Below are 22,349 nucleotides of genomic sequence, written 5' to 3' on the forward strand. Positions count from 1 at the left end.
TGTTCAACCTCCAAACAGATTAGATCTTAACTAAACAGTTTGTGTTACACCATGTAGGACAAACTCACACCGACATGTTTAAAGTTTATTTTGAAAGCTTTCTTTTTATACACATCTACATATTTACAAAAAGTTTAATTCAACAAGCATCCAAGAATTTCAAAGGGGGGAGTGGGGGACCAAACTCACACAGACCCATAACAAAAACAATGAGTCACTTTCACATTGTGCCAAAAATCTAAAACACACGCACGCACACACTACCATGCACAAAATGCAGCCTAAATTGCAACCACGCGCAGTCCGAGACGTCTCACTGACGAAAGTGTTAACAGCACAAAGCATACAAGGCATATCACGCTAATGTGCAAAAAAAAATTTTAAACGTCCACATTGAACAAACACCCACACACAAATTCACTCCACCACAATAAAAAAAAAAAAAAAAAAAAAAGACACTCTGGATCCTTTCGGAAATAACAGCTACTCTTTCACCATCTGTGTGGGAGGGACTTCACCATTAAAAAGGATTTTCAGATTTATGGTGTGTATGCAATCTGGTGAACCAAGCTTTGATACTAAATTGTGTTTTGTTTTTAGTGTTGGCTCAAAGAAATGCTTCGCCCACAAAATTGTGATTGAATTCTTGGTTTCCTGGTGAAATTTTTTTTTAAAAAGGTACCATTCCTTGAAATAAAGGATGCCCTCGGTCAATTCATCTTGCAGCCTTCCTTAAATCTAATGCAACACTTTGAGAGAGGATTTATTTTAAAGTTGCTGTTTTCACTCCATGCTCGCCCACACAGAGGCCATATATATATATATATATATATATATATATATATATATATATATATATATATATATATATATATATATATATATATATATATGTGTGTGTGTGTGTGTGTGTGTGTGTGTGTGTAGGGGGTCCACTGACAGATGCGGGTGAAACGGACGGATCAATCGGAATTATATTTGTCTCCGTCCTCCTCCTCCTCCTCCTCCTTGTCGTCTTCACCACAGCGGCCCAGCTCTTGCAGCACCTCCCTCTGGTAGCGACCCCAGCTCCTCTGGCTGTACGAGTGCTCCTCCTCGCAGTAACCTGCACAACACGACATGATCAACAATAAGCAGCCCAACAGTCACCCTGTTATGAATCCTGGAGATTTCTAGTCTGGTCTTCTGAGACACTTCTAGCCTTCCGACTCTTGTCTACAGTTTATGCTCCATTTAGGTCCCATTTTGGGTGGAAAGGAAACAATGTGCATGTCTCAATGGAAAACACCATGAGATCTAGTAAAGATGGCCAGGTAAGACCATCTTTACTAGATTTCATGGGACGAACCAGAAGAGGAGCTAGAACCTACAAAGCCTGGACAAACATTGTTTCCACCCGACAGATCTCCAGTCTTTGATAGTCAGATAGGAGCAGAAACTTCTTGGTCCTAACCAAAGCATGGATCGCACCAGATTTAATTTGGGTCGAAATATATTTTGCAGAATTTCTTCCAATGTCTAATATTTAACATGTATATCCTGATTATTGCAGCCTGCTTACAACATTCAACCTCATGTTTTTATAATGGTTTGTTTAACCTGAGGAAATGAATGAGAACCTGTAAACCGTGACGCTTTAATACGACCATTTATCAAACCTCTAAATGTCTGCTTTACCTATTCAAGATACTATAAAGTGATGTAAAAGTAAATACACACTAATTTGATTTAAATCTTATTTGTGTCAGCTGTCAAAATAAACTGACCATGACAAACTACATTAAAATCCGTTTAGAGATGGGGCTCGGTCGTGCACAGGTTTTATTTTTAAAGCGTGCAAGTACAAACCTGCAGACTTGGATAACCGACATGCCACCAGAAAGATAAATACGTACCGCCGTAGCGCTCCTCTCGGTCGCTGTCCCCATCACTCTCATCAGGGTAGTCATTCCTCCAGTTGCCTTCCTCGTTTTCATCATCCTCGTCCTCATAAACCTCCTCTTCATGAACCACAAGGTCAGGCACCTGGGATAAACAAGCCATTTATCTGAAAGCCTCCTTTTTGTTGGTTAACCTTTTATGTTGAGATTTTTTTGTAATAATAAAAACTATATAGAAATGAATGTGAGCCAGCCTCATGATTTCAGCCATAAAAAATAAAAAAACACTCTTGGACAATCATGTTGTATTACCATAGCAAGTACTTCTGAGTATGATGCCTGCCTGCTTGCTTCTTTTTTTTTTTTGTTAATTGTTGGCCAAAATATTAAAATTAAAATGTACTGGTATGCAGAGACCTGCATACCAGTACAATTTAGTCCCAGAGTCTAATGGTTACTTCACCCATGTCTTCATTCACTCACTCCGAGTGCAGCACTCATTCATCTGTCCGTTCCATCCATCCACACACACCAGTTCTCCCTCGTCGCCGTAGGCCCTGACTGACAGGATGTCCTGGATCCAGCCTGGCGTGACAGTCTCCTGATAGTAAAGGTCGTAGACGTAGTCGTTGCCGTTGTCAGGGTGCTCCATATCCAACCCCTCTCCGCTTATTCTCAGGCGCTCCCGCAGCATCTTGGTGCTGTTACACAGGATCATTTCCGGGTCCGAGGACAGCGCCTTTACAAAAAATAGAGCGAGTATGAGTGAGTGAGTGTGTGTATATATATATATATATATATATATATATATATATATATATATATATATATATATATATATATATATATATATATATATATATATATATATATATATATATATATATATCAATGCAGAGGTTATCCATATTAGCAATGCCTTAAATTATAACCTCTAAAAGTTTAACAAAAGGCCATTAACACATTATGCAATAAGCTCAACAATTGTAAGATGTGGGTACCTCTTGTCAAGAGCAGTTTTTTATATCCAACCTATATGTCATCAGTTCATTATTACATTATTCAATGTGTTCTGTTGATCCTCTTATAACAAGACAAACAATAAAATAAAAAATACATGTTCTGCAATAAATAAACCCTTTTTACTAAATAAAAACAAGTAAGGCATTTCTTCTTTGTCATGATCAGATTTGTATTGGTCATTAATACAACTACCCGTCTGTTACTTTTCATTGCTGTGCAAGAAAAAGAAGAAAGGTCAATTACTGCCGCTACACGAGGGCTGGGTTGCTCGCAGCCTCAAAGTCAGTACAAACACACAAAATCAAAACTCTGGAGATAGAACTAGCTTTCATTTGTTGTTTTATAATCAAACATTTTAAATCAGCCCAACAAGTACCATATGGCTGTGGACTATATACACTCTCCATGTTGCATTTGTTATAATTAAATTTGTCTCGCCCAAAATCACAAATTTGCCTCAGAGGGCTTGACAATCTGTAAAACATACAGCATCCTCTGTCCTTGGGACAGTACAATAAAAACTTTAGAGGAAAAAGAGGAGAACAAAAACGGGAGCAACAGAGGAGGATCCCTTTATCAGGATGACAGAAGGTCTTGAGTAGAGAATGCACATCATAACAGGATTACATCACAATTAATTAGCCTGACTTTTGGTTTTGTAGGCTATATATCAATTAGTTTATGAATAAAAGTAAATTAGGCACTTTAACAAAAAAATTATGACAAGTAAAATGAGTATGATAATTGATAGACAGACAAAGAAAGTAAACAATAACAATACAGGTAATGCTCAGAGCTCCTCTCACCTTGCCAGACGACTTGTCCTTGTCCTCTACGTCCTCGTGCAGGAGATCGACCACCTGGATCGCACCCAGAACCAAACATTTGTCTGGCTCGTCCTCGGTTTCCCTCGCACTCTCCGAAGCTTCCGTCCCCGGGGTCGGCTGCTCGGCGGGGCTCGACAGGCCTGACCGGTGGCTGGACAGTATTCTGTAGCGTTCCTCCCTCCGGGTGCTCCACTTGGCGCTGCGCAGGTCCCCCGCTATCCGCTGCGAGCTGGCAGCGGAGGGGCGCAGCGCGTGGGCCATGCGAGGCCGGGCCAGCGCCTGTCGCACCTGGGTCTGAACGGGAGCATCCTGTGAACGGGGACAACGACAGATGGGGGTTTAAGTGGCTGACTTAATGACGGCATCACTAAAAACATACGGCGAGAACGTCCCAGTGAGCAGAAACACGTTACCCGGTTGGCATGGGACCGTATGGTTAAATATGACAGTTAAATTAACGCTAACTCGTAATAACGTCATACCAAAAAGGTGTAGCGCTAGCTAGTACACTAACTACGTTGTAGTATAAGCTATGCTATGTTTACCCGCCAGCCTAACGTATTATTGGTCTTTTTGACAGTGTGTTCTAACAGCTAACGTTAACTAGTTACATTCCCGTGTTAAAGCTACGACGGCTGTAAATTATGCATAACATTTTATAATTGTTCGAGGCATGCAGCCTGCAAACACGTCACAGCTTCAGTCAACGTCAACGAGCTAGCGATAGCAGCAGCTAATGCTGGCGTATCGTGCTAACAACACAGCACAGAAGGCGCTTCGTTTCCCCAACAACCACCGCCGTTTAAAGTCGGTAACTTCCGCTCGCTAACAGGCCAGTCAAACTTACTCATATACGATACGTTCGTAACGATGCGCCAATTCGTGCTTATTTTCCTTTTTCACCGCCCGCTGCGTTGACGCTCGTGAGCTAGCCCCGTCACACCGGGCCTCTTACCTGTGTCGCTACGGTCGCCACGAGTTTGAAGACAGAGTTTTCCACCTCAGCTTCATTCGGCTCCGGCACCACTTCACCTGAGCTCTGGGACGTCTCCGGCCGGATGCGCTTGCACGCCAGCAATAACGCATCTGCGGGGTCGGTGCCCCTTTTTCTCTTTACTCGCAGAATCGTCGTGTTCGGGTCCATGTTGTCCCTCTGTCTGAGTGTGTCTGGCAACTGGCGCAGGGAGGAGGTTTAACTTCTTCTTCTTCTTCTTATTGATTTTTTAACGGCGGTTGGCACCCCTATATTTGGTGCATTACCGCCACCTTCTGCTCCGGGGTATGGATCAGACAGTAGGCTCTCTTTACCCCAGAAACAAAACCACCCCAATATATAAATATATATATATATACAAAAAGAAAAGAAAAGAAAAAATGAACCCTCATCCCTACATTTCAATTATACCCTATAAACCCCCCCTGTGTTCTTTAAGAACACTAGTAGTACTCTAACCTGTGCTCTCCCACCCATGCTCAGTATCCCCTTCAATGTACAATCGAGGAGGTTTAACTGGAGAGCTTTATTTACGGGTATCACGCTGGCTATTGAACACTGTATGAAGCCCTGACATCACCTCTTTCCATCCTCCTTGTTATCACAAACGTCACAGCGAATGCTAATCATGATTATTGTATTGTATTATTACAATAATAATAATGCATGATAATGACTGTCTATCATTATTTTCTCAAATTACTCTTTCCTTCGTACAACTTATCGTAAATGCTATTCCTTGTTTCGTCCTTTGCTTCGTATCAATTATTTAATAAACTCATTCTTCTTGTCCCATCCAGCTAACACCGTTCTTCAAAAAACCTGGCCTGGATCCTGACATTCTCAACAACTACCGATCTCCAATCTCCCTTTTCTGTCTAAAATACTTGAACGCACCACTGCCAACCAACTCAAAACCCATCTGGACTCCAACCAAATGTATGAACCATTTATATCCGGATTCAACCTTGGTGTCATCTTTGATCCAAACCTCTCCTTTGAACACCACGTCAAGCACATCACAAAAACTGCCTTCTTTCATCTTAAAAACATTGCCCGTCTACGTCCCTCCTTCTTCTCTTCAGCCGCTGAAACACTCATCCACGCCTTCATAACCTCTCGACTGGACTACTTAAAACCCATTTATTGAAATCTGCATTTAGCCTGTGATACTAGTTTTTATTTTGTTTCTGACTATTTTCATCGTTCTTGTTTTGCTGTTGCTTATTGTAACAAATTAATCATACTATGAATTAAACTATGACATTCCATTAAACTATGACATTCCAAAGCTAAAGTATTGACTTTTGCAAATAATAATAATAGTTCACTATTGTGTCTTCAAATGAACATTTTAAGATATTTTGAAATAAAAGCTTTTAAAATTACATTTTTGTGTCTTCGTTATCCAGTTGTGTTTTTCCTTGTGGTCCATCTCAAAGACTGGATCAGTCGATTGGCATTTCAGGTACCGCACTAAGTTGGTTTAAATCCTATTTATCAGATAGATCTTAATTTGTATTTGTAAACACTGAAGCCTCGATGACCACCAGCGTTAATCACGGAGTTCCACAAGTTTCTGTTCTTGGTCCAATTTTATTTACTTTTATATATGCTTCCTTTGGGCAACATTATCAGGAAACACTCCATAAACGTTCATTGTTATGCAGATGATACTCAATTATATCTATCAATCAAACCAGAGGAGACCAACCAGCTCGCTACAATTCAAGCATGTCTTAAAGACATAAAAACATGGATGACCTGCAACTTCCTGATGTTAAACTCAGACAAAACTGAAGTTATTTTACTGGGCCCTGAACACCTCAGAGATCAATTATCTGGTGATGTGGTTTCTGTAGATGGCATTGCCCTGGCATCCAACACCATTGTAAAGAATCTCAGCGTTATCTTTGACCGGGACTTGTCCTTTAACTCCCACATGAAGCTAATCTCAAGGACTGCTTTTTTTCATCTACGTAACGTTTCAAAAATCAGGCACATCTTGTCTCAAAAAGATGCAGAAAGTCTAGACTAGATTACTGCAACTCCTTATTATCAAGCTGCTCTAATAAGTCTCTTAAGTCCCTCCAGTTGATCCAGAATGCTGCAGCTCGTGTTCTCACAAAAACTAAAAAAAGTGATCACATTACTCCTGTATTAGCTGCTCTGCACTGGCTCCCTGTAAAATCAAGAATCACATTTAAAATTCTTCTCCTCACCTACAAAGCCTTGATTGGTGATGCACCATCATATCTTAAGGAGCTTGTAGTACCATATTGCCCCACTAGAGAGCTGTGCTCACTAAATGCGGGGGTACTTGTGGTTCCTAGAGTCTTAAAAAGTAGGATGGGAGCAAGAGCCTTCAGTTATCAAGCTCCTCTTTTATGGAACCAGCTTCCACTTTCAGTCCGGGAGGCAGACAGTCACCTCATTCAAGAATAGACTTAAGACTTTCCTTTTTAATAGTGCTTATAGGGCTGCATCAGGTTTGCCCTGGTCCAGCTCTTAGATATGCTGCTATAGGCTTATAGGCTGCTGGGGGACGTTTTAGGATACACTGAGCACCTATCTCCTCTTCTCTCTCTTCTTATGGATGAATTTACATCTCTCCATTGCACATTACTAACTCTGCTTCCTCCCCAGAGTCTTTGTGACTTCACCTCTCATAGGGTCCATTGGACCTGGCTGTGTCTGATGCCTCCTGCCTTGGCCCTGCTGATGCGCTCCACCACACCTCTCTACCTCCTTCTGTTTCATGGGTTGTGGAGGTCTGGATCATGGTCCATGCCTACTACTAATTATACATTCATATTCATTGAATGTGTTTATGTAACTCTGTAACGCTGTTCATCTGTACACATGACATCTATTGCTTCTGTCCATCCTCATCTGTTGCTCTCCTGAAGGGTTCTTCCCTTTTTTCCCTGTGAAAGGGTTTTTCCTATTTCTTGGGAGTTTTTCCTGATCCGATGTGAGATCCTGGGACAGGGATGTCGTATGTGTACAGATTGTAAAGCCCTCTGAGGAAAATTCGTAATTTGTGATATTGGGCTATACAAAATAAACTGAATTGAACATCCTCTGTTCTTAAGGAAGGCAGCCTACATAGCAGTTACAGGTTCTCGTTTCATTGGCCCACAGCTCTGAAATTAGAAGAGTGATCATATGGAATATAATACAAAGAAGCATTAGTGTTAGGTTAATTATATTATTATTATTATTATTATGAATGATAATAATCATAGCAATAATAATAATAAAGGAAAGACAAAAAATAAAACACAATTTAAGTACAGTATTTTATCAAGTCACTATCAAGTCATATTATACATGTTTTTAAATCTATTTTATGAGTATTTATTTACTCAGTGTTGGTTGATTAGTGTGGCAGCGCTGTAATTTCCATGTTTTTATGGATGAATAAATTGAACCTTGTATTGCCAGCAGATGGCGCTCTTGTGCCACTGTTCCATCCAGGTTGCATGGGCATTAGCAGCACATGCAACGGCATGGGTTTGAGCTAAAACCGGTCTCCACCAGATATGTCAAAGGTTGCTAAATCTTATATGCTTTGTACATTGTTGTCTTAGTTTTTTAATTTAAATATAATATAGATATAGATAAATATATCTATATCTATATATAATACACCTACAATACCTCTCCAATCAATGAAAGAGCAAGCTTGAACAGATTTGACTGTCGGACTGGAGGAATGGGTCAAACTGCTGCACACAGCATTGTTCTTGGTGCTACATACACCTGTGTGGAAACAGAATTGTTGGCTTGTGACACCTGGGTGCTAAGAGCATCTGCCTTTATTTCCCCATCATATGGTACACATTTCAAATCACCGTTTTGAATAAACGGTGATCTCATGTAGTGCACCATGTTAAACAGAGAATGTCTCAACGCTTGGAGAACTATCGTGAATAGTGTCTGCATGTCCAGGTAGCGTTGAACCAAAGATTTAGTGAAGACACTCTTCAATGATTATTACATGCAGTTAGTGCACTGGGTTTGGGTTGTGGTTTCAGTGGGTTCTGTTCTGTCTTACCCAGAACAGAATGGGAGTGCACACAGTAGTTTCTGGTGGGGTGTGTCTGCTCTAATGTTTGACCGAATGAATACAACCCACAACTGGCACACAGTGTATCAGACGTGGTTTCCCTGCTGTAGCCACCCAAAATATAAATATAGCTGCAGCACAATTCAAAATTAGCTGTGGACAGACACTCACTCACGCTAGTACAAAAATACGCAAACACTTTCACGATTCTCCTGGCAGAGATAATATTTTTTTTATTCACTGATTGCCCTTCTGATATTACCGTAACCATAAGAATCATAACTGACACAACAATAAATAATTAGAAGGGGTTACTGTTCATGATGCATGCTTGCCGATGCAAACTTAATTTAAAGAAGATACATGACATGATTAAGTGTCATTTAACTGCATATGACAGGAGCCAAAAGGCCACTAAGCACCTATTATAGGCTTGTGAATATCAGTTATTGAAACTGGTAGTCATCACTTTCTGAGTGGAAGGGTCTCTGGTGGAGGAGTTGTTGTCAGATCGAGACTTGCAGGACAACGCCACGGACCACAGGAACATGAACACACCTAGGAAGAGGGAACGGAAAAGCTGGGAATCCTTCCAGCAAATAAAGAAATAAAAAAGGATGCCTTGAATGAGGGTCCTGCACGTACTCACCCTGCAGGGAGTTTAGTACCGTGAACACGTAGATCCCCACGAGGGAGACATAGGTGGTGCTAGCTAACCCCCAAGGTAAACCCAGCACAAAGCTGAGGCCCAGCACTGTGGCACAGTCCCTCCATAACTTCATCCATTTTTCTCTATCCATCTTCTTTGAGCCGCCGCCGCCAGCGCCTCGACTGCCCACCCTCAGCCTCCATAGCTTAAACACCACAAGGCCCAGCATGCAGGAATTGCACAGTATCACCAGGCACGGGAAGGCCACAATAGTGACGTAGCTGACCGAAAGCCTGTGGCTGCTCATCCAACATCTGCAGGTTGTTAAAAAGTGTTTTCATTTACAAGATCACTTTGAATTCCAAATGACCTGCGAGGAATAACGCAGGTCAGGTGATTTGCCAAGAATTCTAACCTCCCGTGTCGTTGAATATTTAAAATCGTAACAATGGATCTTGGTTTCTTACATCTCCGCTGTTGAATTGCGGTTGTTGGCGTCCCTCGATTCTGGCCTGTATTTTCCATAAACACCTGAAATCCCACAAACCACTGCAATCAGGGTAGGGAGACCTGCATGAAGACATTTGAAAAATAATTGAAGTTTTCTTTTGTAATGGAACAATAAATCATAAAATGCCCATTATTGCGTTTGAGCACTTTACTCAGGGTTTTTGAGCACTGTCTCCACTCACCCCATCCTACCACGCTGAGCTTGAGCAGGTATCTCCTGACGTAGATGTTGAAGACTCGGACTAGGAGAAGGTAGAGGTGGAACCCCTCCAGAGCCGTCCAGCTGAAGGTGGCCATCAGGGACCAGTGCAAAAAGAGACCCAGACCCCGGCAAACCCAGTCCTCCTCTTTCCCATTCAGCCACCACACCCAGAAGCAGCACAGCAGGAAGCTGAAGTGGAGGCAGAGCAGCGCTCCGGTTAGTTGCAAATGCACGCCGATAGCCTTCTCGGGACGCCGCCGCCTGAAAGGGAAAAGGTTTATAATGATCATGTTTGTATTGCCTATTTAGCAGATGCAGTACTATATATATGTCTATTTTCTCACACGAATTCGACAGGTATTTTCACCTCATTACAGCTGCACTCCCACATCTCTCACCCAGTCAGTTCTGATGTTACCTTATAGCTACTGCTTACTGGGCCGCACTGACTAAATGGCAACTATTGAGAGAGTTGCTTCAAATCTATCACAGTACATTTAACACTTTTAAAAGTGTAGTTTTAACTCAAAATAAGGTGGACCAATATAGACACTTTCAAAGTGTTGAATTTAACTCTATTGGTGTTGAATTAACACTGCTGATTTTGCTGTGTACATCTTTCATTCAGAGGTGTAAGCATTCGTAGTGATGAAGTCGGTTCTATTTGAGTTATTTTCTGTTTTGAGCTTTACAGTAAACTATCAACCGCAGAGCTTGTTTGAGCCACAATGTGGTATGACAAAAAGTCTGCAACATATAACACCGCTCTTTGCAGCCGTAAGCACAGAACTAGCACACGTTAAGACTTTTAGTCCCAAGGGGTTGCACCGAGCAGCCGGCGGCCATCAAAACCTTTCAGCTCATCAATTGGTCAATTTACATCAGTATGACAAAACACAGAAGAAATTAATCCAGTAGTAACACACACACTAACAGTTACATCCACATGTCGCTTCACTTTCTGGACCGAAAGACCTACTGCCATCTCGGTTAAGCAAAACATTAAAGATATTTGATGGTATCTTAATATAATTCCCTCTGGACCCGTGGACATAAATAATTTAAAGTCAAACTCACTGCAAACATATATAGATGATCAAGCTGATGACTGAGAAGAAGATAGTGAGCGCTGATCCAATGTAGGTGATGTAGCTAAGGTTCACAGCATCCCTTTCCTCCACTGATAGCACGGGGTTCTGGATAGGGAAAAAACATGGAATATAAACTCAATTTAAAACGTAGGTTAAGTTCAGAAGCCTGATGGAGGCCTCTTTAGCATATATATTGTAGATATTTATTTAGATGTGTCTTCAGTAAAACTCTATGCCTCTAAAAAGTATGTTTCTATCCACCTGTTTTTATATCCATTTTCAAAATGCAGGCCTTTAAAAAAAAGACAGAAATATCCCACACAATATACACACACCAAATGTTTCTGGAAATTGTGTTAAATTTGTGCTACATGTTGATGGTTTTGGTTTTGGAGTCCAAGTGGTATTGACCAATCATGTCCGACATGCTGGAAATCCATCTTGTCAAGCCTCAAGTAATGCGCTTGTGTTCGGCCGGCCAACCAACGGCGGCTCCAATAGAGGTTAGCTTAGCTGCAATAGCACAAGTTCTGTCAGAACTGGAGAGCATTTCTTCAATGAAAGAAGAGCAAAAAAACAGCACTGATGATTCTCACAACTGGCTTAGGGAAGAGTTTGATTGACGGACGGTTCATCCAATCCCCTGCCCTGTATTTTTATCTGAAAGTCCCTGCCCCTTTTTTCAAAAAGTCCCCAATCTCAGATGGATCTGTGGTAAAAACCACCTGCAGCATGTGGCTGATGACAAAAGATTAGCATTTTACCACAAGCACGGCAAAGAAGCTCAGGTGGTTGCAGCTGCAAACAAATTCACTTCCCGTGTTGCTGGTCTCACAGCCGCCTGTGCTCCAACAACCTAGAAACACACAAGCACATGATGCAGTATAAATCGTTTTTTCATTGAAGAGCAATAAAAGAGTGGAGGCCGCCATGTGTAGCCTACCTGTTCCGTCCTCAAGTGGGGACTCCTGCCAAAACACACATGCCCCATCCTCCACCTGAAACATAACACAATTTATGTATTCAGTAAATTACTCAGTGTTAAATATTCATTGTCAAAGTATTTGTTATCCCAACAACGGCAAGAGTAACTACTACAATAAGTTAAACTTTTCAGTGTAAAATATGCAGTGTCAAAGTACATTGACTATTTCAGATTTAATACAACAACAGCAAGAGTAAAACGCCCCCCCCCCCTGTGTTTACGTGATTGAACACTGCTACAAGACAGTGTACTCTGGAAAGTACTCTGGGAAGCTCCGCCCACCTCCTTCTCCCCAAGCGGATCATAAGTTTCTTCACCGCGCAATCTTGCTATTCTCGAAAGATTGTGGTAAGTTTCTCTAACAGTGTAGAGCGTATTGTCAAGACTCCAACAGGACGAAAGACCTGACGGATGGGAGTTCTCAAAGTTTAAAGATATTGTATGCAAACTAAACTAAAATGTTTTTATTATTAATAAATTGTTATTAAGACTGGCTATACTGCTGTTTGATATTTTTTTTAGCCGGACAAGGTAAAGTGAGAAAAAGGCGAACCACTTTAAAGTTATTCTGTTGAAGAGTTAAAAAGAGTCAATTGGAAATAAGTAAGTGTTGGATAAAAAGTACACTAATAGGGCGTAAATACAAGAGTAAATGTGTTTTAATAATGGCAGGAGTCAGTTAAAAATCAACACCTAGTGTCAAGTAGGTCTAACACTCATGAAGAGTATACAATAGAGTCCTAGTGTAACTTTAACACTCTGTAGATAGGGACCATATATTAACTGGCTTAGTGTTAAAATGTACTCTTTAAGTGTTACATTAACACTGTCAATTTGACTATCAGCTGCACGGTGGTGTAGTGGCTAGCACTGTCGCTAGAGGGGCCCGGGTTCGGATCCCGGTTTGGTCGGTCCTTCTGTGTGGAGTTTGCATGTTCTCCCCGTGTCAGCGTGGGTTCCCTCCGGGTTCCTCTCTCAGTCCAAAGACATGCAGCTCAGGTTAATTGGACTCTAAATTGGCCCTTATAGGTGTGAATGTGAGCGTGAATGGTTGTCTGTCTCTATATGAGCCCTGAGATTGACTGCCGACCTGTCCAGGTGAACCCCGCCTTCGCCCAATGTCAGCTGGGATCGGCTCCAGCGCCCCGCGACCCTAAATAGGATAAGTGGTTCGGATAATGGAATGGAGTTTTACTAAACCTGTTTGTTGTGTTTGAAGGTTAGTTTGATGGCTTGTGAGAGGTTCCGGACCGGATGGTTCCCCGCCCTCACTGCCAGCACTAACCCCCCCAGAACAGTTCTTTGCCTGGGCCTGTCTAATATGAAATGTCTCCCGCGAGGGCTGGGGCTCAGCTGTAATGACAGAGAGAGGTGGATGAGAAGATACATGGCATTAACACGGGGTGTGGTCAATAAGGTTCGAATCAAGCTTCTTCAATCAACCGTTTCTCCATTTTCATTACCGGCCGACTGTGAGCATGCAGAGTTACAAAGAGGTCTGCAGAGAAATCAAATGTTTGACCTTTACGGCCACTGACCTTGAAATAAGTGCTGTTGATCACAGTGGCCACCAGCAGCACCTCGTCCTCAGACCCGGCTCCACTGCTTATCCGGAGAGCTGAGGATGAGATTTGAACCCTGTGCTGGGGAGTGGGACTCTCTTCGGCCTAAAAACCACAACACAAAACCCTCATAAATATTTTTCTCTTCATTTATGAAGGTGGGCTTCTTTCCTCGCTTGTTCAAAGAAAAGACGACACAGCGGGGCCTCCCTGATCACGAGGGACCAAAATGTTTCTTCTGTTTTGCGCTTTTCACGCCCAACTCCAGATCCACAGCTCGGACCCCAAAAATATGACCTCACCTCTTGCTTCCAGCTCACCCTCCGATGAATGAAGTTGATCATCCTACGGTTTCTTAGCCTACAGCTTGCAATTCTGTCCTCATAGCACCTGCCAACGCATATTTCATACATTTCAGCAATCCAAACAATACATAGATAGTTATCAAAAGTCTACATAGACAAAGACTTATGATAACTATTGATTTTAGGGGACGAAACCACACAAATGTGTTGTCTTTTGTCCTTTGACATTATTCCAATGATTACAGCACACAGCATTTTCATAACACTGTGGTATTAACAGGGAAATACCACGTCAGGTGCGTTTGGTTCCTAACAGGCTGACAACCTTGTGACAGTATTATGGTATGTTGTGATCATTTCTTATTGTTTTTCAGGGATTCTCAGAGCATTCAATAGACAACAGGGAGCAGCCACATGTGTTCTTTAGTGTAAGTTAAAGGGTGTGGGTTACCTGGTCCAGGGGACATCACCTTGCTGACACTTGTCAAAGACATTTTCACAGTTTTCTGAAGCTGTGAGAAGCGACAGAGAAGGACAAATGTAAGGAAACAGTGTTTTTTTATTCTTCTTCTTTTTTGAAGTGTTGCACAAATGGTTGAGTAAGGCCACCCCGGAGCAGCATCGGATCTTGAATGACTTTATTTTTCTCTTGGTCTGAAACTCTACGACCTTATTATTCCAATGGTTAATGTGGTATTCACCTCATAAGCACACAGAAAAAAAACTAAATAACGATGTTGACAACTCACCGAGAGCTTGGTCCGTAGACAGCCACGCGAGCGCTAGGGGGAAAAGAGAAGTCCACATCGCGTCTCGCCGTCCCTCACACACACAGATGTGGGGCTCTACATGCTTGAGGTTTTGCTTGATGAGCAGGCAGTTTCACATCTTCATACATCACATGGTGGTGGGTGCGGAGCTGGGAGTGGACAGCTCACATGGACCAGAAGTGATACATAAACCGACGCGCTGGTCATAGGGAATCTCACCGATCTTGCTCAAGAGACAGCAAAATGTCTCAAAGAGAGAGAGAGAATATAAAGTCTCCTTTACAATATGACTGATCGTACAGAGGAAGAAAGGGTATTTTACTGTGACTAAATCTCTAAGGTTGGAAAGGAAAGAGAAAAGAGGAAGTTTCCAAATGTTACAGTTTTCCAATGAACACAAAACTTGTGCAGTGAAACTCACGCTGCAACCGCATCATGTTCTTCCAAAGCTGGCTGCACGTACATATGCACTTTAAATGAGTATTAATAGATGCTTTAATACGTTTTCTGAATAATTCAAATGCATGCATAATGCTTTCGAGGACTGTAAACCACTCGCAAAAAGAAACACGCGATTTAGATTTTATTCCAAAACACATAAAGAACACATCTTTACTTAAATCCCACTTATAGCCACACACACACACACACACACACACACACACACACACACACACACACACACACACACACGATGAGTGTAAAAGACCAATACTGTGCAGCTTGGTATTGTCCCTCTTAATGGAGTAAGTACGTTTGTGTGAGGAAGTTACAGAAAATAATGTGTACATCAAAAGTTCAGGGAATTTTCAAACTAACGCATCAGGAGGGTTACATGTTGGAGTTTAAATGGTGTAAATACGTTGTTGTATACATATGTTATGTACAATTGTGAGTATTTATTTCATACTTTTTATGATTTTAACGTCTCCCAGGCTCATGAGATGAGTTATTTGTCAAATAATCTATTAACTCAGCTTCAATGTCAAATAATCTATTAACTCAGCTTCAATGACAAAATGTCCTTGTCCCACCTGAACACGGTCCTCTGGTTCAGCTCTCTGAGCCATCAGCCTTGGACTGGCCAGCACTGCCTCCCTGATGGCTAGGCCTACGTAGTCCGCGAGGACGAGGGACCAACGAGTTCTCGTGACCCTGCAGCCACTGGGTGGAGCAAACTTCCTCCACCAATAAAATACGGCAGATTTTTACAAGAGGACACATTCATATTTGAATGCGTCCTCCAGGACAGGAGGTGTTCTTCCCCTTCGCTGCCTTGAACCGCCCCTCAGGTTACCTCTCCCGGTATCTGGGAGGGTAGACCACTCGCTGTTTGTCCTGCTCTGGCAAGCGATTCCAAGTTGGTTTACCCTGCTGTCAGAAAGCCCCTGAACTTTCTTTTCCCCTGCCTCGGTTTGAAGATTGTGTTGACCGTGTGTGTTCTGCAAAATGTGTTACGAAACTTAACCTGCACATGGGTTACTGGCAGGTGCCCCTGACTCCTCTTGCCTCAAAAATGTCTGCGTTTGTGATAGAATCACTTCTTGCAATACAATGCAATGTCTTTTGGCCACAATGCAGCGGCTTATGTCTGATGGGCTTTCTGGGGTTCCAAATTGCGAGGCATATTTAGATGATGTTGCTTCTTACTCTTCCATATGGCTACTCTGATCATATGGCTACTTTAGCAGATATTTTCAGTCATTGGCATGATGACAAAACCTTAACAAACATCAAGTTAATTACAGTGCGTTGGCTTTACTCTTTGCCTCTCAACACAATGCCTGTTCTTGTGTATTTCGGAACACAATCCCTTGGTGTTCCTGTCCTGAATGCACAATAACAACCAGCATTTAATGCCTTGGTCTCTACTATTGCAATACTTTAATATTGAGGTTCGCTATACCTGAGGGAAATATCATGTTATGGCTGATACCCTTTCTCGTTCTTATGACTCATGATATCGAACATTTCTCGGGGCAAGTTAGTATAATTTACAGAAATATGATTTTTCCAGTAAGTACGTTCTGCACACAGCAAGAGTTTATTTCCAGTCACGCACAGAGGAAATAACGATCATAAAATATCTGAAAGATCATATTCAGACAACCAGATAACAATATACAATAGCTGGCAGAGAATGTGTCACAGTCGGCCATTTAGACAGCAGCCGATTCTTATGCACATGGAGAAATTGTGTTTGTTTGAAAAGGTATGGCAATCAAATATGTTACACCAATGAAATACTGGTATTTTGTCAAATGAGTGAAACTTTGTAATACTATTGCTGGATGCTAAGAAAATACATGATTTATGACATGTGCATTCTTTAGTTTAAAATGACAAGATGTAGAACCTTAGCTGCAAACACCCAACATGTTGATCCAAGCAAAAGGGAGTAAGTTCTCTTCACTGCCCTGTTTGACCTCGTGATGACGGATACTTGCAGTTTACATGTGAGACCTATTTGACTAGAAGGAAGAGATGCTTTGCCTGGCTCTCTGATTTACCTAAACAAATAGCAACAAATAATGTCATGAGCATTAGGAAAGTTAATTTTCTTAAGTACAGTGCAACAGACTTTTTATGCCACACTTCAAGATTATTTTAGTCTATATTATTTAATTGACTGCTATAGTTATTATTCATAAAGTTAAGAAATGACGGCCTTCTCCAAGCGAGTTTCCCCATCTGAGAGCTCCGTCGTACAAAAATAAGCCGAATTGATGCTTCCAGTTACGATAAAAAATGATTTATATAAAAGGTACAGCAGAGATCTCCTGATCTTTCGCCTTTCCCAGCCTTGTAAGCTTAAAGTCAAACCCCCCTACCTCCTCTACTAGTCCATCGATTGGACCAGACCTCGTTCTGTTGATCCTTATCAATTTCTCCATGTTAAGTGTTGGTCAACCCAACCCCCGTTCACATTCCTGAGCAGTTCTCAGGCCTTAGTGCTTCCTCTCATCTGCTCCATTCTCCAGGCTATGTTTTTGCTTACATTAACTTATTCAGTGGGGTCTTGATGTTTTCTGGATTCCTTCCACTATCACTTAATAGATCCCATAATTCTAATTGATACATTTGCATATTCCATATAGTGTCATTCATTTGATATGACATAGTTCCTTCTGCAGAGAAGGAACAACAGTCTGAGACCGTTCGTTGGTAACCATGAAGTTTTTATACACATCAGAGAAGCCCACCTAGACCAGGAACAGCTGTGTTTAATTGAAGCTGAGACAGATGTATACATTGAAATGGAGCTGAGAGTGATGTAAGAATAACACTTTGTCTCACTTCGTTATGTGCACAGAATAAACAATATATTACAACTAGAAAATGCATTTCCTGCCATGTACAATGGACCCTGTGAGGCGAGAAGGCACGCCGGGGAAGAATTAGCTACGTTAATTTGTGCATAAGGAAAGAAGGAGAGAGGAGCTCAGTGTATCCTAAAACGTCCCTCAGCAGCCTATAAGCCTATAGCAGCATATCTAAGGGTTGGACCAGTGCAAACCTGATTCAGACCTAACTATAAGAACTATTAAAGAGGAAAGTCTTGAGTCTACTCTTAAATGTGGTGACTGTGTCTGCCTCCCGGACTGAAAGTGGAAGCTGGTTCCATAAAACAGGAGCTTGATAGCTGAATGCTCTGGCTCCCATCCTATTTTTTAGGACTCTAATCCTACTCCTTCCCCGGAGCCTTTGGGCCTTCTCGCCGGTTGCACCGCGAGAGTTTGTGACGTAGCATTAAATACTGAAAAAGCGCACAATACAAAATATTCTTCAGAAGATACTTACTCATACAGTTTGATAAAAGACAAATCAGCAGCAATTCAAGTCATTATGAAAATGTTTAGCACTTTAAAAATGCAAAGTGACATTTCAACATCCCAGCAGCTTGTACATATTAAAAGTCATCTGCATCAAATCTTTAAGACTGTTTCACAGCTAACTTGTAATAAACTGAAATATATATTTTTAATAATCTCTAAGAACATAACTGTAACAAGTTATAGGCTGTCACATGCAGGTTTCTTCCCCCAGCACCAAAGGATGAGCATACACAGGGATATGTTTAGTAATATACTTTATTGTCTCTCGACTGTGCCTCTGCTCCCCCCTCTCGTGCCTCCAACTGTATGCCCCATATATAGGGCAGAGTCACTCAGACCTTGATTCCCTGCAGCTGAGGCCACTCCCCCACACCCCTCCGTAGCTGAGCCTAACCACGCCCCCAGCCACCACAATAACATTACTAAACAAACGCTGAGGAGGACCCGCCCTGGGAAAGGTAGAAAGGTCTGCATTCACTGCTCATGAAAAATACTGAGACGGATATCTGAGCTGCACCGGTCACTCAATCAGTTTATACAGTCCCCCAAAATGTAGCCACATATACATATTTGGCTACATTTATAAATGTTGAGTTCTCCTCTACTCTCTACTAGATGATACAAAAAACTTGCACCATATGACAGATGCATTGTGGATAACACAGTGGTTGTATCTTTTGACAGAGAGCTCAGCCATGATGTTGCAGGATGTCCACGTCCCTGCAGACCAGGAGCCACCGGTGGATGAAGAGGATCAAATTCTGAAGCACAGCAGTCTGCTTCATCTCTGTTTGAAGCCCCTATGAGTGCAAAAGTTGCTGAAAAACATTTTTAAAAGCAGATGGTCGGGTCCAGGTCCGTACAAAATGACTGTCACTGCAAGGCGAGAAGTTTTGGTGAAAAATCTTTATGTACATTTTCAAAATAAGGGAGAAAGCGCATGTTTACAAGGTATTTGCAGCCATGTTGAGGTGCTAAACAGACTGATTCTTTTTGCTGATCTAATGCTGTATGTACTTTTATGTGTATCTGTTAGATCTTACCTTCCTGTTTCCTGCAGCTCCTTTCTGCCTATTTATATATGACTTTTAATGGTTCACTGCAGCTCTGACTCAGCGAAATATAGTTAAAGCAGACGGTAATTACTAGACTTTGTATCGGCTATAAGCAGTTCTAAAAGTTTGAACAAATATCTTCACAACTCATTCAATCACTGGACTTTTTATTGAACTGACAACATGAAGCTATTTATAATATTTATATTATCAGGTGCTATACTGACTGAGTGTTTTCAGGACTTAATTAATGGTGTAACATGGACTCTGTCTATCTGGAAAGCCACATGATCTGCTGTTACAACCTAAATAGGTATTAGGTATTCAGTGATTTCTTCTCCTCTGTATATTTTATATGAACTGCAAAAATAAATCCTCTTAAATCGTATGACAAGAATCATGTTGTCACCCTGAACCCAATAGTTCAGATGTAGGAGGAACTTTTTGGGGGGATTTTTTAAGAAATATACCAAAGAGAAGAAACATGTCATATATTATATCATGTTACATATGAGTAGGAAGTGTTTTGGTCAGTGGAAGATAGTAACTATTTTATTTATTGCATTTCCTTTAGCTTGTGTTTTAGATTTGGATATTGCAGCTGGTACACGTGTTGAGTGTCGTTCCCTTTCTGTCCACCAGAGGGCACCATATCATTAACAGTTAAAGCAGCTGTGTGTTAATGTGACTTTACTTCATGGACTGGGTGTAAAGATGGACGACACATTGACAATAACGATGTTTTGAATGCATGTAAAGTCTTTACCTCCATTTGATGAGAATACTTATTAAAGTAGTACAATTATTAAAGTATTTGATATGTATTGTACTTAAGTATCAAAAGTAATTGTTTGATAAAATAAATGTACTTGCAAGTATTGAAAGTAAAAGTACAAATAAATGCTGTTAATAAAAAAGCAAAGGGTCAGAATTTTGAGAATTATGAAGTTTATTCTCTTAAGTGCTGTTGCCACCATGACCAAGGACAATGAGTTGTGTTGAAAATAATTGGGTTGGCTGTGATCCATCCATGAGCAACAATATTTAACATAATGTATTGTACATAAGTATACTTTTGCATCTACTATGAACTTATCATGATAATTCTCTGAATAGCAATATGACACTATGAAGGAGTTGTAACAGTGCGTTTATAAGTATGCTCATTCCAACAAAGGATGTGGAGGGCAAATGCATAATATTGGGTTCAGCAAAAAATATCAACTTGATGCATTAGGTCAGTGTTTTGAGAAAGGACACCTGCCTTATAAACTCCTCTGGGCCTGATTTGAACACAACAGGCAAAGGTTTTGCTCAAGCTGAATCTGCAATTGGGCGACTGATACCATCAGAACACGATCTGATCATCCACAAAATGATTCAAATATCAAAACATGATCAATACTAAAGCAGCACCGAAAGTAAGAACCCAGTCATTTATTGAAACTGAAAAATGTCCTGTTCATCTTCAAAATAACCTTTTGGGCTGAAGACTAGTCCTGCGATGCTAAATAGCCTTTCACAGAGGCACAATGTCATCTTCAGGTTTTGTCAACAACAAATCTTCACTACGACTACCAACATTCTATCTTCCACATTGACAAGGAAGGTCAACTTAACTCCTAACTTAACTCTGATCACAGTATTTGATGGAGGTGACGTTATAGAAACAATCTGAGGCGCCACTGTAGTTAAATGTGATACATTTATACCTTCAATAGCTTTTAACATTGAAAGGGTAGATTTCTCTTCCATTTTCCCAGCTTTCATCTGGAGAGTTGATGTCATCGTTGTCAATTCTCTCGTTTCCCCAACATCTTGGAGGTCTATACTCTTATTCTCACTATTCAATTTTCAATTCAATTCAATTCAGATTATTTTGTATAGCCCAATATCACAAATTACAAGTTTGCCTCAGAAGGCTTTACAATCTGTACACTGTAAAATGTAATTGCTGACCTTACTTAAAAGAAATAGTGAGCTTAACTCATGTCTGCTTAATTTGTTGACCATACTTAAAGAAACTTGGTAAAGAACACTTTCTGGTGAGTAAAGTTATTAAACTTATCATCTTAAGTAACCTTTACTTAAAAAAAACGAGTGAGGAGGACCCATTTGCAAAGCTCGGAGAAACTCGGCAGCGCTCGACTTGAATACGCATGCGCAGTTGACCACTGAAGACGTTCTTTGTGAGGCGGACGAAGCGGGAAGAAAGCGCCATTGTGTCAAGTTATCTTAAGGTAAGTTTCCGCTTGATAATAAAACGCTACCGTTCATCTAATTAGCAAACGTCGTTGTCTCTTCGCCATATTCTTCATATGTTAATTATTGGTTGGATGTTAACTTTGCGTCTTCTATTTCGAAAGCTAACGTTTAAGCTAGCTAGCCCGTCAAGTCCACCGTGTGTGTAACCCCTCTAGAAGAGCTTTAGTGTAAATATAACCACAACTTGTGTTTCAGCAAACTTAGCGTGCTTATTAGCGGGTGCAATGATAATTGTCAATCTTTCAGGGCCACTCTTGAATTCGGTAAGCATGTCTTTTTTTATTGTCATGTACATGGGCTAATGGTGGAAGGGACCTCGTCGG

At 41.1% G+C, this 22,349-nt stretch overlaps 2 protein-coding genes across 3 annotated transcripts; both read right to left on the reverse strand.

Moving 5' to 3' along the window:
* Positions 1-71: 71 nt before the first annotated feature.
* slc7a6os (solute carrier family 7 member 6 opposite strand) lies at positions 72-4,947 on the reverse strand. Its single transcript, XM_034558944.1, has 5 exons — positions 4,686-4,947; positions 3,710-4,039; positions 2,413-2,619; positions 1,896-2,025; positions 72-1,105 (listed from the first exon to the last, which is right to left on the reverse strand). Exons 1-5 carry the CDS (start codon positions 4,872-4,874, stop codon positions 963-965), a joined length of 999 nt encoding a protein of 332 aa, XP_034414835.1. The 5' UTR covers positions 4,875-4,947; the 3' UTR covers positions 72-962.
* A 4,056-nt stretch (positions 4,948-9,003) lies between these two features.
* Positions 9,004-15,197, reverse strand: LOC117728752 (adhesion G-protein coupled receptor G1-like). Of its 2 annotated transcripts, none has more exons than XM_034529578.1 (12): positions 14,850-15,197; positions 14,552-14,612; positions 14,098-14,185; positions 13,772-13,900; positions 13,434-13,586; positions 12,192-12,246; positions 12,067-12,104; positions 11,235-11,353; positions 10,138-10,418; positions 9,913-10,015; positions 9,446-9,759; positions 9,004-9,354 (listed from the first exon to the last, which is right to left on the reverse strand). In XM_034529578.1, exons 1-12 carry the CDS (start codon positions 14,905-14,907, stop codon positions 9,239-9,241), a joined length of 1,515 nt encoding a protein of 504 aa, XP_034385469.1. In that variant the 5' UTR covers positions 14,908-15,197; the 3' UTR covers positions 9,004-9,238. The 2 variants fall into 2 exon arrangements, with proteins under 2 accessions (XP_034385469.1, XP_034385468.1); XM_034529577.1 differs by having other exon boundaries at positions 12,013-12,104.
* Positions 15,198-22,349: the final 7,152 nt, after the last annotated feature.

Source organism: Cyclopterus lumpus, chromosome 3 (assembly GCF_009769545.1).
Source record: "Cyclopterus lumpus isolate fCycLum1 chromosome 3, fCycLum1.pri, whole genome shotgun sequence".
Classification (NCBI taxonomy): Eukaryota; Metazoa; Chordata; class Actinopteri; order Perciformes; family Cyclopteridae; genus Cyclopterus; species Cyclopterus lumpus.